This window comes from Nycticebus coucang, chromosome 8 (genome assembly GCF_027406575.1).
Source record: "Nycticebus coucang isolate mNycCou1 chromosome 8, mNycCou1.pri, whole genome shotgun sequence".
Lineage (NCBI taxonomy): Eukaryota > Metazoa > Chordata > Mammalia > Primates > Lorisidae > Nycticebus > Nycticebus coucang.
In genome coordinates, this window is record NC_069787.1 from 131107873 (window position 1) to 131121494 (window position 13622).

Sequence of the window (13622 nt, forward strand, 5' to 3'; positions counted from 1 at the left end):
GAAGAATATGTTCCAGCTCCATCCATGTAAACATGAAAGAGGTAAAATCTTCATCTTTTTTAAGGCTCATAATATTCCATGTTGTACATATACCACAATTAATCCATTCATGGGTTGGTGGGCAATTGGGCTTCTTCCATGACTTAGCAATTATGAATTGGGCTGCAATAAATATTCTGGTATAAATATCTTTTTTTAATTTTTTTTGTTTTTACATATTCATGTGTTTATTAGGTTTCCTTTTTTTTGCCTTCACAATATTAAAAAGGCTTACATTTAATAACAATAACAATGTTTAAGATAAGGGCCAGAAACAAAAACCTCCTAAAGAATGATCAAACATAAATATATTGAGAAAAGGAATCAGGCAATTGCTACATCAAAATATTAAGCAATGATAATAATAATAATAATAATGCAAAGAAAGTAACATTCACATTGTCAAATAAGAATATGTCTATTACAGAATACTTTGCAGATATCTTTGTTATAAAGTGATTTATGGTCTTCTCGATATATACCTAGTAGAAGAATTGAAGGGTTGAATCGCAGGTCTATTTTTAGATCCCTAAGTGATCTCCAAACATCTTTCCAAAAGGAACGTATTAGTTTGCATTCCCACCAGCAACGAATAAATGTTCCCTTTTCTCCACATTCACACCAACATCTCTGGTTTTGTGATTTTGTGATGTGGGCTAATCTTACTGGAGTTAGATGATATCTCAAAGTAGTTTTGATTTGCATTTCTCTGATGATGATTTCTCTGATGATTTTTTCATATGTCTGTAGGCCGTACGCCTATCTTCTTCAGAGAAGTTTCTATTCAAGTCCATTGCCCCCACTGAGATGGGATCACTTGTTCTTTTCTTGCTAATACATTTGAGTTCTCTGTGGATTCTGGTTAATAAGCCTTTGTTGGAGACATAACCTGCAAATATCTTCTCCCATTCTGAGGGCTGTCTGCTTGCTTAAGGTACTGTGTTCTTGGCTGTGCAGAAGCTTTGTAGTTTGATCAGATCCCAGAAATGTATTTTTGGTGTTGTTTCAATTTCCTGGAAGGTCCTCCTCATAAAATATTCTCCCAGGCTGATTACTTCAAGAGTTTTCCCTGCACTCTCTTCTAGTATTTTTATAGTTTTATGTCTTAAGTTTAAATCTTTAATCCAATAAGAGTCCATCTTAGTTAATGGTAAAAGGTGTGGGTCCAGTTTCTACAGATTGCCAGCCAGTTCACCCAGCACCATTTGCTAAATGAGGACTCTTTTCCCCACTAAATGTTTTTGATTAGCTTATTAAAGATCAAATGATAGTAAGTAGCCGAGTTCATCTTTGGTTCTCTATTCTGTTCCAGACATCTACTTCTCTGTTTTTGTGCCAGTACCATGTTGTTTTGATCACTATCGATTTGTAGTATAGTCTGAAGTCTGGTAGTGTGATTCCTCCTGATTTGTTTTTATTCCTGAATATTGCATTGGCTATTTGAGTTTTTTTCTGATTCCATATAAAATGAAGTTTTTTTTTTTTGAAGTCTTTAAAGTATGACAGTGGAGCTTTAACAGGGATTGCATTACAATTGTATATTGCTTTGGGTAATATGGACATTTTAACAATGTTTCTTCCCAGCCATGAGCATGGTATGTTTTTCCACTTGTTAACATCTTTAGCTATTTCTTTTCTTAGAGTTTCATACATCTCTTTATAAAGATCTTTCACGTCCTTTTTTTTAAAAAAAATTTATTTATTATTAAATCATAGCTATGTACATTAATGTGATCATGGGGCACCATATACTGGTTTATTTACCTTTTGACATATTTTCATCACACTGGTTCACATAGCCTTCCTGGCATTTTCTTAGTTATTGTATTAAGACATTTATATTCTACATTTAGTAAGTTTCACACGTACCCTTGTAAGATGCACCATAGGTGTGGTCCCACCAATTACCGTCCCTCCCCTGCCCTCCCTTTTGCTATTCCCCATATTCTTATGTTATAATTGGGTTATATCTTTCATATGAAAGCTATAAATTAGTTTCATAGTAGGGCTGAGTGCATTGGATACTTTATCTTCCATTCTTGAGATACTTTACTAAGAAGAATATGTTCCAGCTCCATCCATGTAAACATGAAAGAGGTAAAGTCTCCATCTTTCTTTAAGGCTGCATAATATTCCATGGTGTACATATACCACAATTTATTAATCTATTCATGGATTGATGGGTGCTTGGGCTTCTTCCATGACTTAGCAATTATGAATTGGGCTGCAATAAACATTCTTGTACAAATATCTTTATTATAATGTGATTTTTGGTGTCTGGGTATATACCTGATAGAGGAATTGTAGGATCCAGTGGCAAGTCTATTTTTAGATCTCTAAGTATTCTCCAAACATCTTTCCAAAAGGAACATATTAGTTTGCATTCCCACCAGCAGTGTAGAAGTGTTCCCTTTTCTCCACATCCACACCAGTATCTCTGGTCTTGGGATTTTGTGATATGGGCTAATCTTACTGGAGTTAGATGATATCTCAAAATAGTTTTGATTTGCATTTCTCTGATGAGTAAGGATGATGAGCATCTTTTCATATATCTGTAGGCTGTGCACCTGTCTTTTTCAGAGAAGTTTCTCTTCAAGTCCCTTGCCCACCCTGAGATGGGATCACTTGTTCTTTTCTTGCTAATACATTTAAGTTCCCTGTGGATTCTGGTTATTAAACCTTTGTTGGAGACATAACCTTCAAATATCTTCTCCCATTCTGAGGGCTGTTTGCTTGCTTTACTTACTGTGTTCTTGGCTCTACAGAAGCTTTTTTATTTGATCAGGTCCTAGTAGTGTATTTTTGATGCTGCTTCAATTGTCCAAGGGGTCCTTCTCATAAAATATTCGCCCAGGCCAATTTCTCTAGAGTTTTCCCTGCACTTTCTTCTAGTATTTTTATAGTTTCTTGTATGTAGTTTAAATCTTTAATCCAGTGAGAGTCTATCTTAGTTAATGGTGAAAGGTGTGGGTCCAGTTTCAGTCTTCTACAGGTTGCCAGCCAGTTCACTCAGCACCATTTATTTAATAGGGAATTTTTTCCCCACTGAATGTTTTTAATTGGCTTGTCAAAAATCAAATAACAGTAAGTAGCTGGGTTCATCTCTTGGTTCTCTAAATAATTTCCACTCAGATCAGGAATCAGGGAAGTTTGCCCATTGCCTCCACTGCTCTTTAACATTGTAATGGAAGTTTTAGCCATTGCAATTAGGGAAGAAAAGGCGATCAATGATATCTATATAGGGTCAGAAGAGATCAGACTTTCACTCTTTGCAGATGATATGATTGTATATCTGGAAAACACCAGGGTTCCTACTACAAACTCTTAGAAGTGATCAAGGAATACAGCAGCGTTTCAGGTTACAAAATCAACATTCATAAATCAGTAGCCTTTATATATACCAACAATAGTCAAGCTAAAAAACAGTCAAGGACTCTATTCTATTCACAATAGTGCCAATGAAGATGAAATATTTGGGAGTTTATCTAACAAAGGATGCGAAAAATCTCTATAAAGAGAACTATGAAACTCTAAGAAAAGAAATAGCTGAAAATGTTAACAAATAGAAAAACATATCATGCTCCTGGCTGGGAAGAAACAACATTGTTAAAATGTCCATACTACCCAAAGCGATATACAATTTTAATGCAATCTTTATTAAAGCTCCACTGTTATACTTTAAATATCTCAAAAAAAAAAAAGACTTTATTTTATATGGAATCAGAAAAAACCTCAAATAGCCAAGACCTTACTCAGAATTAAAAACAAAGCAGGAGGAATCATGCTACCAGACCTCAGTCTATACTGTAAATCGAAAGTGATCAAAACAGCCTGGTACTGGCACAAAAACAGACAGGTAGATGTATTTCATGGCCTTTGTTAGGTAAACTTCTAATTATTTCATCTTCTTTGGCATTACTGGAATGGAATAGAATCCTTGATGGTTTTTTCAGCTTGACTATTGCTGGTGTATATAAAGGCTACAGATTTGTGAGTATTGATTTTGTAACCTGAGACATTTCTGTATTCCTTAAGCACTTCTAAGAGTTTTGTCGTTGAATCCCTGGGGATTTCCAGATAAAAAATTATATCATCTGTGAAGAGTGAAAGTTTGATCACCTCTGATCCTATATGGATACCCTTGATCACCTTTTCTTGCCTCATTTCCATGGCTAAGACTTCTATTACAATGTTAAAAAGTAGTGGAGACAATGGGCAACCTTGCCTGGTTCCTGATCTGACTAGAAATTATTTCAATTTAACTCCATTCAATGTGATATTAGCTGTGGGTTTGCTGTAGATGGCCTCTATCAGTTTAAGAAATGTCCCTTCTATACCTATTTTCTTAAGTGTTCTGAATCATGAAAGGATGCTGGATATTATCAAAAGCTTTTTCTGCATCAATTGAGAGCATCATATGATCTTTGTTTTTTATTTTGTTTCTGTGATGCATTATATTTACAGATTTATGTATATTGAACCAGCCTTGAGACCTTAGGATAAAACCTACTTGATCATAATTATACACCTGCTTGGTGTATCCTGGAGAGCTGGCTTAGTTACAGCAAATTTCTTCAATATGTGAATGTCATTAAAGTATTTAATTTCTCCACCATAAATTAACTCAGTTTAGCTGGACACAGGATCCTGGGTTGAAAGTTATTTTGTTTAGGAGGGTAAAGGTTGATGATCACCCTCTTCTAGCTTGAAAAGTTTCAGCAGCAAGATCTGCAGTCATTCTAATATTCTTCTTGTAGGTTATAGCTTTCTTACATCTGGCTGCTTGCAGAATTTTCTCCTTCACATTAACTTTTGTGAAGTCAATTATGATGTGTCTGGGAAAAGCCCTATTTGGGTTGAGTTTTACTGGGTCTCTGAAACTGCTATCTGAATTTTAGAATCTCTTGCCATGTTTGGGAAGTTCTCCTTGATTACCTCTTGGAGTAGAGCATCTGGGCTTTTGAAAGCAACCTTGTTGCTTTCAAGAATTCCTATAAGACGAATATTAGTTTTCTTTTAATTATCCCAGAGCTCTCTGAGAGAATGATCTATTTTTAGTCTACACTTCTCTTCCACTTTGAGCATTTGAGAGTGTTCAAAAGCTTTGTCTTCAATGTCAGAAATCCTTTCTTCTTCTTTCTCCATTCTGTTACTGAGGGATTCTACTGTATTTCTCAGATCTTTGAGGGCTGCAAGTTCTTGCCTCAATGTGTCAAAATCTTTGGTGATTTTGTCTTTGAATTCATTGAATTCTTGAGACAACTTTTCAACTGCTCCTTGAATTTCTAATTCCAACTTTACCTCCATTCTTTTAATCTTATTTGCAATCCAAATTCTGAATTTGATTTCTGACATCTCAGCCATTTGTTTATGAATGGAATCTTCTGGTGTGTCCACCTTGTCATTCCTTGGGGGAGTTGATCTACTCTGGTTGTTCATGTTTCTGGAGGTTTTCCACCGATTCCACCCCAGGATTATTTTTCACTGTTTGGCTAGTGAGCAGGTAAGGTGAAATTGGATTGGGGGCTCCTGGAGTAGGGATTAACCATCTCTTTGGCAAGAGCTGGGACTGATGACTGTAACTTTTCCCCTATAGCTTTGCAAAACACCCACACAGTACAATAGCCTGAGACACTGCTTGGTGTGGTAGGGGTAAGTGACTCTGCCTTGTTTTCAGCTGGTCTCTGTCCAATCCTAGTGAATCAGTAACTCTGGGTTGAAGTCTCAGCTGTGGAGAAATACAAGCAACTAACAGACCCCACCCCCATGGGCAACAACTGGAAAAGGAAAATTAAACCTTCCCACAACCACAACCAGGGTACCACCTTAGATGGCCCTCAAGTGATTGGCCCAGGTTAAGAATTCCAAATCAATTGTTCCAGTCAGCACCCAGTCTCAAGTGAGAGAGTTCAAAAAGTCTCCAGCTATGTTAATCACTGTGATAAAATAAATGTGTCAAATGGTCTATGAAGCGAGTGTATGATGCCCCATGATCATATCAATGTATACAGTTATGATTTAATAATAAAAAAAAAATCTCCAGCAACTAGATAGCAAGAGTCTGCTGGCACCTTGAATATGACTCACTCCAGTGCTCCGTGGATTCAGAAGGGCCCACCCAGCAAATGAATTATTTCAGGAAGGCCTCCTTCCCAACCTTGCACCTCTGTCACACCCAGTCACTGGCAACTCCGCAGGGCTGTGACACAGTTTCCTCCAATGAACAGATGCACCATGGGTTTGCACCTGCCTGAGTTACAGGGAGAGCTATGTCTCCTTAGCTAGACCCACTGCACTCTGACACCAGGCAACAGGCAGAGCTGAAGCCTGACTACCTCGAGTGCTTAATGGAAGCTGGGGAGTTTCACTTAGTACCAGTCCCACCCCAGACTGATGTTGCTGCCACTTGTATTCTTGCAGAAATTGCTTTTCTGTCCCAGTTACATTCCCCTGCCGGCCAGGTGCTGTTTAAGTTCACAGAAACTGAGACTCAGCCTCGCCCTGTGCCAATGCTGCTGCATCAGTTCTCACATAGCTGGTGTTTCTGTCTCCATTGCACTCTGTTTTGGGGTGGGTGTGGTTAGAGTTCACAAATGGCTCTCAGGTCTTGCCCCTCACTGGACTGATGTTGCTGCCATGCCTGCTTTTGTCCCAACTATGCTCCTCTTGAGGCCAGGTGCATCTTGTGCTTACAAAAGCAGCAATTCTGACCTAGCCCTGCCCTGGGAATATGCTGCCTCTGCATGGACGTATTCTAGTCTCTGTCCCCACTGCACTCTGCCCAGGCAGGTATCACATCAGGCATACCCTTTGTTCACAGGGCCTGTGCTTCTGTCCCAGATCTGTTCCACCTATGGCTGCCACTGGAGTAGAGGCCCGGCTCCCTCTGTTTGCTAAGAGGTGGGAAGTGTTTCTCTAAAATATCATCAGGTGTGTGAGCCCTTATTGTTCCTGCCTTGCTGCTGCTGTGCTGTATGGCTCTCCCTTATGGCTCCCTCACTCCACAGTCCCTGCTTTACACATATGCCACTGATTCAGAACAGACTTCTAACAGCCCACACCTTGTCCACACTGCTCTAGAAAATGCCCAAGAATCTCCATGGGGCCAGGTTTCCAGACCTCAGGGTGAGAGTGGAGGGGAGTGCTGGGAGTTCAGAATTGCAAGTAGAGTTTATGTTCATTTTTATGACTGGTGGGAAAGTGCCATGGCACACTAGTGGGTCCTCTCTGGGGAAGGAGTTCTAGTATTTACAGGGTCTCTCCCATGGGATAATATAGGAGGAGATCTGAACTCTGCTCACTTTTTTGTAGAATGTATACTTTCAGCTGTTCTTATGGGGGGGGGGTGGCTCCCTTCCACTTGGTGATGAGTTTTGTACCTATTGTTTGTTTCCTTGAGGTTGCAACTTGCCTTAGCAGGGGTGATGTGTGCCCTTCAATCTTCTCTGTTGGCTCAGCTCCAAACCATCAGCTTACTTGTTAAACTTCTGTCCTTTAACTCTTCTTCTGGCTGGGAGCCTCTGTGGAAATCTGGCTCCCATCAGCCATCTTGCCTCCTACCTTGGTAATGCACTTATTGCCACAAGCAAAAAAAAAACCAAAATCAAAAACAAATCTGCTAATACTTTATATATGGAAAAAATATTACTACTAACATACTTAATTCTGTAATAATTAAGTAATTAATCCTAACATTTTGTTATGAGCTTCAGTAGAAGGATTATTCAAATTTATGAGGTCACAAGATAGTTCTTAACACGAGTACATGGGGAAATAGGAATTAAATTTATAATACTTTATGTTGAATCTGAATTGTTGCTATTAACTATAGTCAAGTAAGCAAATTCCATATTAATTCAAATTAAACAATGAATTTCTGTAACAACCACTATTATATAAAGCACCATAAATATTATATATGTATTTCATTTACTCTATCTTATTTTTCAAACATACCTCTCCTCAAGGCAGTAATGTAATGTAAAAGTAATGAAAAGTGGTATTTATAGTGTATAGATGTTGGAAAGTAAGTGTGTCCCTGAAATTTATTATGAGCATTCACCAATCTCTGTTACACTGTTACAGTTTTTTGTTTGGAGAAAAACAATTAGTTTCTGGATAGTGGTAATAAGTGCAATTCCTTCTCACATATAATTGCACATTTTATAGTTATGTGCTTTTGAGTACTGAAATTGTATGGATATCCCCCTAGTTCTTTAAATTAACCATCTCAAATGGGTCATTGGTTTCCAAACTTTATTGCATATTGGAACAAACTAGGGATCATTAAAAAATACTGATGCCTAGATCCCACACTCACTTTGTGATTTAATTACTATGAGGCACGGCCTATATATTGGAATTTTTAATAACTTCACAAGTTATTAACCCTCAAGTGCCTAGATAGCATTTGAATAAACTCAGTTCCAGGTAGCCACAGTGATCATCCCCCCTCTTTCTTCTCTTCCCCCCGGGTCTTCCATCTCTTCTTCTTTCACGTTCTTTTCACTTCATGTTCCCCCGAGATTCACAGTGCAATTTTGTTCACACATGGTACAAGTGGACTCAGCTGTAATTTCAGCATCCCATTTGTCTTCTCAGTCAACAAGCAAAAAACAGTCTATGGCAGCATCGTGCAAGCAGTTTCTAAGTACAAATCCAGAGGTAAATCTTATAATATCAATTGCCTTGAAAATTGATGTGTTTTTTTTTTTTTTTTTTTTTTTTTTACCTGTAAGTGTAAACTAAGCTGGGAAAATGAGCAATGTCTGGAGAAAAAAATCACCCTCATTTTTGGGAGGCGTACAGGATTTTGTGAAGTGTGTATATAGCTATTGGTGTTAGATTTACCTCTAAAATCATCATGCCTCTCCAAAGGCCTTGTGAGCTCATAAATTGGTAACTCCAATGGTGAAATTTTAGATCAGGGACAAGAGAGATTATCAAAAGCTAATCAACAGAAGCTGGGTCTAATTGTGAACAAAAAAATCAAAAAGCCTTACTTTATCTTTTTAGAAATGTGTTAGTTTTTGATGTTTCCATTTGACATAGTATTAAATTTATGGTGTGTCTTTATAGAGTTTTTTATCAGTTCTGCCCCTCCAGTACAAACCCCTAATGCCTTGTCCATATTTTGGTTGAAAATATTCTTTAATAAATTACTGATGACACAATGTAATCTATCTCTCTTAAATTAATTTATAAATACAGTGTTTTTCAATTACAGTCATGCTTGCCAGTGCCATATCAAAAATGACAACTGGCCCTCATTTAAAATATATTATGATATACATATGTCACTTTTAATATTATTTACATGCAATAAATATATATTATATTTATAAATATTTTTATTATTTTATTTAGTTTTTTTTTTCTTTTTGCAGTTTTTGGCCAGGGCTGGGTTTGAATCCGACACCTCCAGTATATGGAGCCAGGGCCCTACTCCTTTAAGCCACAGGCACCGCCTTGTATGGTTTTTAATACTTATTTGGATAATCACATTATGACCATCATAGGTTCTCCCTTTGTAGCTTTCAAAGCACCCTCTCATGTCGTCATGTAGAGAATTTCTTCACTCTAATGTCAGGTGGGACAGTAATAGACTGTAATACATGGGTGTATGATAAGTATGCTTGTGTGCATATATGTCCATGTAGTCCTAAATCTAGAGGTTTTTGATCTATTTTTTGACAATCTGAACATTCCATCAAGATTGTTTTGATAAATAAACTTCTGATTTACCTTTACATTAAGAACATTTAATTTAAAGCGCTTACATTTCTTATTTTCCTGATCATCTTCATTTTAAAAGAAGCTTTATATAAGCAAAATGCTTTTGGGAGTGGTAGATTCGTGTTGTATTTAGGTAAATGCCTCTGAGTAGATCAAGGAGTGTGTAGGTATGAATCAAGAGCAAACCAATTAGTATTATAGTGTATGGAATCTTTTCCTAAGACTGGAAATATGATGGAAGTTAAAGGGTCTGCAAATGCGAGTTCCCTTTTCAAATTCTTGATCTTACCAAGTAAGTTGTTAAAGGGTCTTTAATAATGTCGACAAGGTATCAACCTGTTATTTCATATATATCTACCTGCCATTTTATGTATTTCTAGAGACTAAAGTGATTCAGAGAAACAGACTTGAATCCTATAGAATGGCATTTGAAACCCAGCTAATGTGGTGTAATAGAAATCCTGAGAATTTATCTATTCTTTGTGTGGTTGTTTCATTTGGAATAAGGAAAAAACTAGAAAGCAAAAAACTTTATTTGTAGTAGTACTTAAGTGATAGCAAAACATTCTTTGCTTTCATGACAACTATCTCTAAAGTACCAAGAACTCTGAGACTCCTTGAGTGAAAATGGTAGACCCATACAGAACTGAACTGTAGATAAATTTTTATGGCTGTGTTCAAAGGGACATACTTTAACCAGCAGCAGACAGGCCTATAGACTACTTTGTCCTATCCTGGGTGTAAATTGTTAATACTTAATTAGCATAATCAAAGGCACTCCCCTTTCCTGAAACTTAAAATCCCCAAAGTTCTTCCCTTGAATGAAACACTCAATGAATTCATTTACTGGGATATGTCAGACATGCTATTAAACATAGCTTTGTAATTGCCTAAATTGCAAAAATAATTTTTCTGCAAGAAATATAAGCATCTTTCTCCTGGAATTAAACAATTTATTTATTAAAATTTTAATATGTAATATTTCTGGGTCCAGCAGGGAATACCCCAACCCATACAGTACATTACTTGTACCTTTAGACTTCTCCTCACCCACTTTTTTATTTGGGGGTCATAGGAAGGGTAATCACTTATGTACATGTTTGGGGAAAGTTGGAATTGGAGAAAGTGAGGAGGAACAAGAGTTGAATGCATGAGGAATAGAATGTGAGGACTCTAATCCTACATATTTTAAAACATATATATGGCTATAACTATATTATTTTATATTGTATCTCTTGGTAGTGATATTTTGTTTCTATTATAAGATGTTCCCAAGTGACTGAGTCTCTTATATTAAGATCCTTTATTTCCTTTATATAAAAAAGTGACAAAGTGACAATGATTTTCTGTGTTTATTTTAATAGCCCTTATTTACATTAAATTTAGAAGTTAATTAGAAGACACAATACTGTAAATTATGGTATCTAGTGCTCAAAGGCTTAATTCACTTAAAAAATACCTTTTTATGAGTGATGGTAAAAAGACATATGTGACTAAAAGCAGAGCACTGATAATTTTTAAGTTTTTATTTTATTTTACATTTTTTTCCTGAGACAAAGTCTCACTCTGTTGCCTTTGGTAGAGTGCCATGGTGCCATCATCACTCACAGCAACCTCAAACTCCTGGGCTCCCGCGATTCTCCTTTCTCAGCCTTCCGAATAACTAGGACTGCAGGTGCCCACCACAACGCCCTGCTAAAAGAACACTGATCATTTTTAGAAGAAAACAACAAAAGAAATAAGAGAAAAACGTAAAGTTATTCAAAGGAGAAGAGATTGAAGCAAGAGGCCATTTAATATGCATATAATTAACTGTTGAACTTTATATTGTGAAATTTAATGAAACATGTTATAGCCATTGGGCTCTGACACGCTGAGTGAAATACTAAGAGAAAGTGTGAGTGATCAATATTATCCTTTGGCATTACTATTTCAGCTGTGATCAATATTATCCTCTGGCATTACTGTTTCAGCTATATAATAGCTTTCTTTCTAGGTATGGGAGAGAGCTACTGATATTTTTACCTTAATCTACAGGAAAGTACAGATTCCAGAAAGGGTAAATCTATTAATTAGAGACCCACGCAGCTTTCTTTCTTGCTAGTGTAATCGTTAAATTGATTTTTCCAGTCCATCATGTAATTGCTCCAGCGATGAAATCCTGCTTTCCACTCCTGTTCTGCTTCATCAATATTTCCTGTAAAACATGGAATAAGTTGCATTAATCTAAATTTTAATTTCTGTTTACATTAATTGAAAAATAAATTTGATTACAGATGTCAGTTTCTCCAAGTACACTTCACAGTAAATTTTTTCTGTTTTTTTTTTTTTTCTTTTAGAGACAGAGTTTCCCTTTATCACCCTCAGTAAAGTGCTGTGGCATCACAGCTCACAGCAACCTCCAACTCCTGGGTTTAGGCGATTCTCTTGCCTCAGTCTCCCAAGTAGCTGGGACTACAGGCACCTGCCACAACGCCCGGCTATTTTTTTGTTGCAATTTGGCCGGGGCTGGGTTTGAACCCACCACCCTCCATATATGGGGCCAGCGCCCTACCCACTAAGCCACAGGAGCCGCCCAATTTTTTATGTTTCATTTCTTCTTCATTGTTCATTAACAACTTCCCTCTCTACCTGAAAAACTTTTAATAAATGTTTACATATTGTATAAAATGCAAATAGTATACATGTATGAAATATATAGGTAGTATGCAAATATACAAAAAGATAGCTCATATATTACCTCGTGTAAAATTATATTTTATTATGTTTTTCTTTAGTTTCCAAGAAGGTACTACAATAGATATCACTTTCTTCTTTTTTCTTTTTTTTTTTTTTGTAATTTTTGGCCGAAGGTGGGTTTGAACCCACCACCTCCAATATATGTGACCTGCACCCTACTCCTTTGAGCCACAGTCACCACCCAGATATCACCTTCTTTTATCCCCCCCTTTAACGTAACAAAAATTTAATTAAATGCATCTCATTCACGGACATAATTATATAGCAGTATATTACTTCTGATGAAAATTTTATATAAATACAGTTGACCCTTGGGAGCCATGGCAAATTGGTGTTGGGATTGTCACAGATACCAGAATCCCTGGCTGCTCTTGTCCTTGATATGAAATGGCATAATGTCTGCATGTAACACATGCACATTCTCCCAAATATGTTAAAACATGCCCCAAATCATTTAACCTAATATAATATACATGCTATGTGAATAGTTGTTATTTTATATTGTGTAGGGAATACTGACAAGGAAAAAAGTCTGAATGTGCTCAGCATAGATGAAATTTTTTAATCTAATATTCTGAATCTGCAGTTGTTGAATCCATGGATGCAAACTCATAAACACAGGAGGCCTGTGTTGTTTACTAAGGCATAAGGATAACTTTGTAGTTGTCATTCTATATAGATTTTTCCCTAATTAAAATGTATATTAATTCCAAACAATGCTTACTCTTTGTTTCATTCACCTACCATGCAGTTTCTTAACTGCTTGATAAAGTATGAACGTGACTAAAACAATCTCAGCTTCTACCAGTTTGCAAAGTATATGTATGAATCTGGATAAAGAAGTGATTAGCCAGAAATAATGTGAGGCAGTAAACTAAAAAAGGCCTATATCCTTCAAGAACCTTGAAAGCCTGTTTTACTTAAAACTATACTATATTAAAGAATATAGTGTGTCAGCAATAGAGACTATAAAATTACAAACTTTTAAGATATATATTTCTAGTATTTATATAAATATATATCATAAGGTTAGATAATGGTTTAAATCATTTAAGTCTATAAGCATCTTGTACACTTGTGGTTCTCTTTTAAAACTTATACAATATTAA

The 13622-nt window shown here is 36.4% G+C and overlaps 1 protein-coding gene across 1 annotated transcript in view; it reads right to left on the reverse strand.

Moving 5' to 3' along the window:
• Positions 1-11112: 11112 nt before the first annotated feature.
• Positions 11113-13622, reverse strand: part of BCHE (butyrylcholinesterase) — a 67154-nt gene continuing 64644 nt past the window's right edge. Inside the window, exon 4 of the mRNA XM_053599900.1 lies at positions 11113-11971. Coding sequence (XP_053455875.1) covers positions 11847-11971 — 125 coding nt within the window. The 3' untranslated portion in view covers positions 11113-11846. The remainder of the gene's footprint in view (positions 11972-13622) is intronic.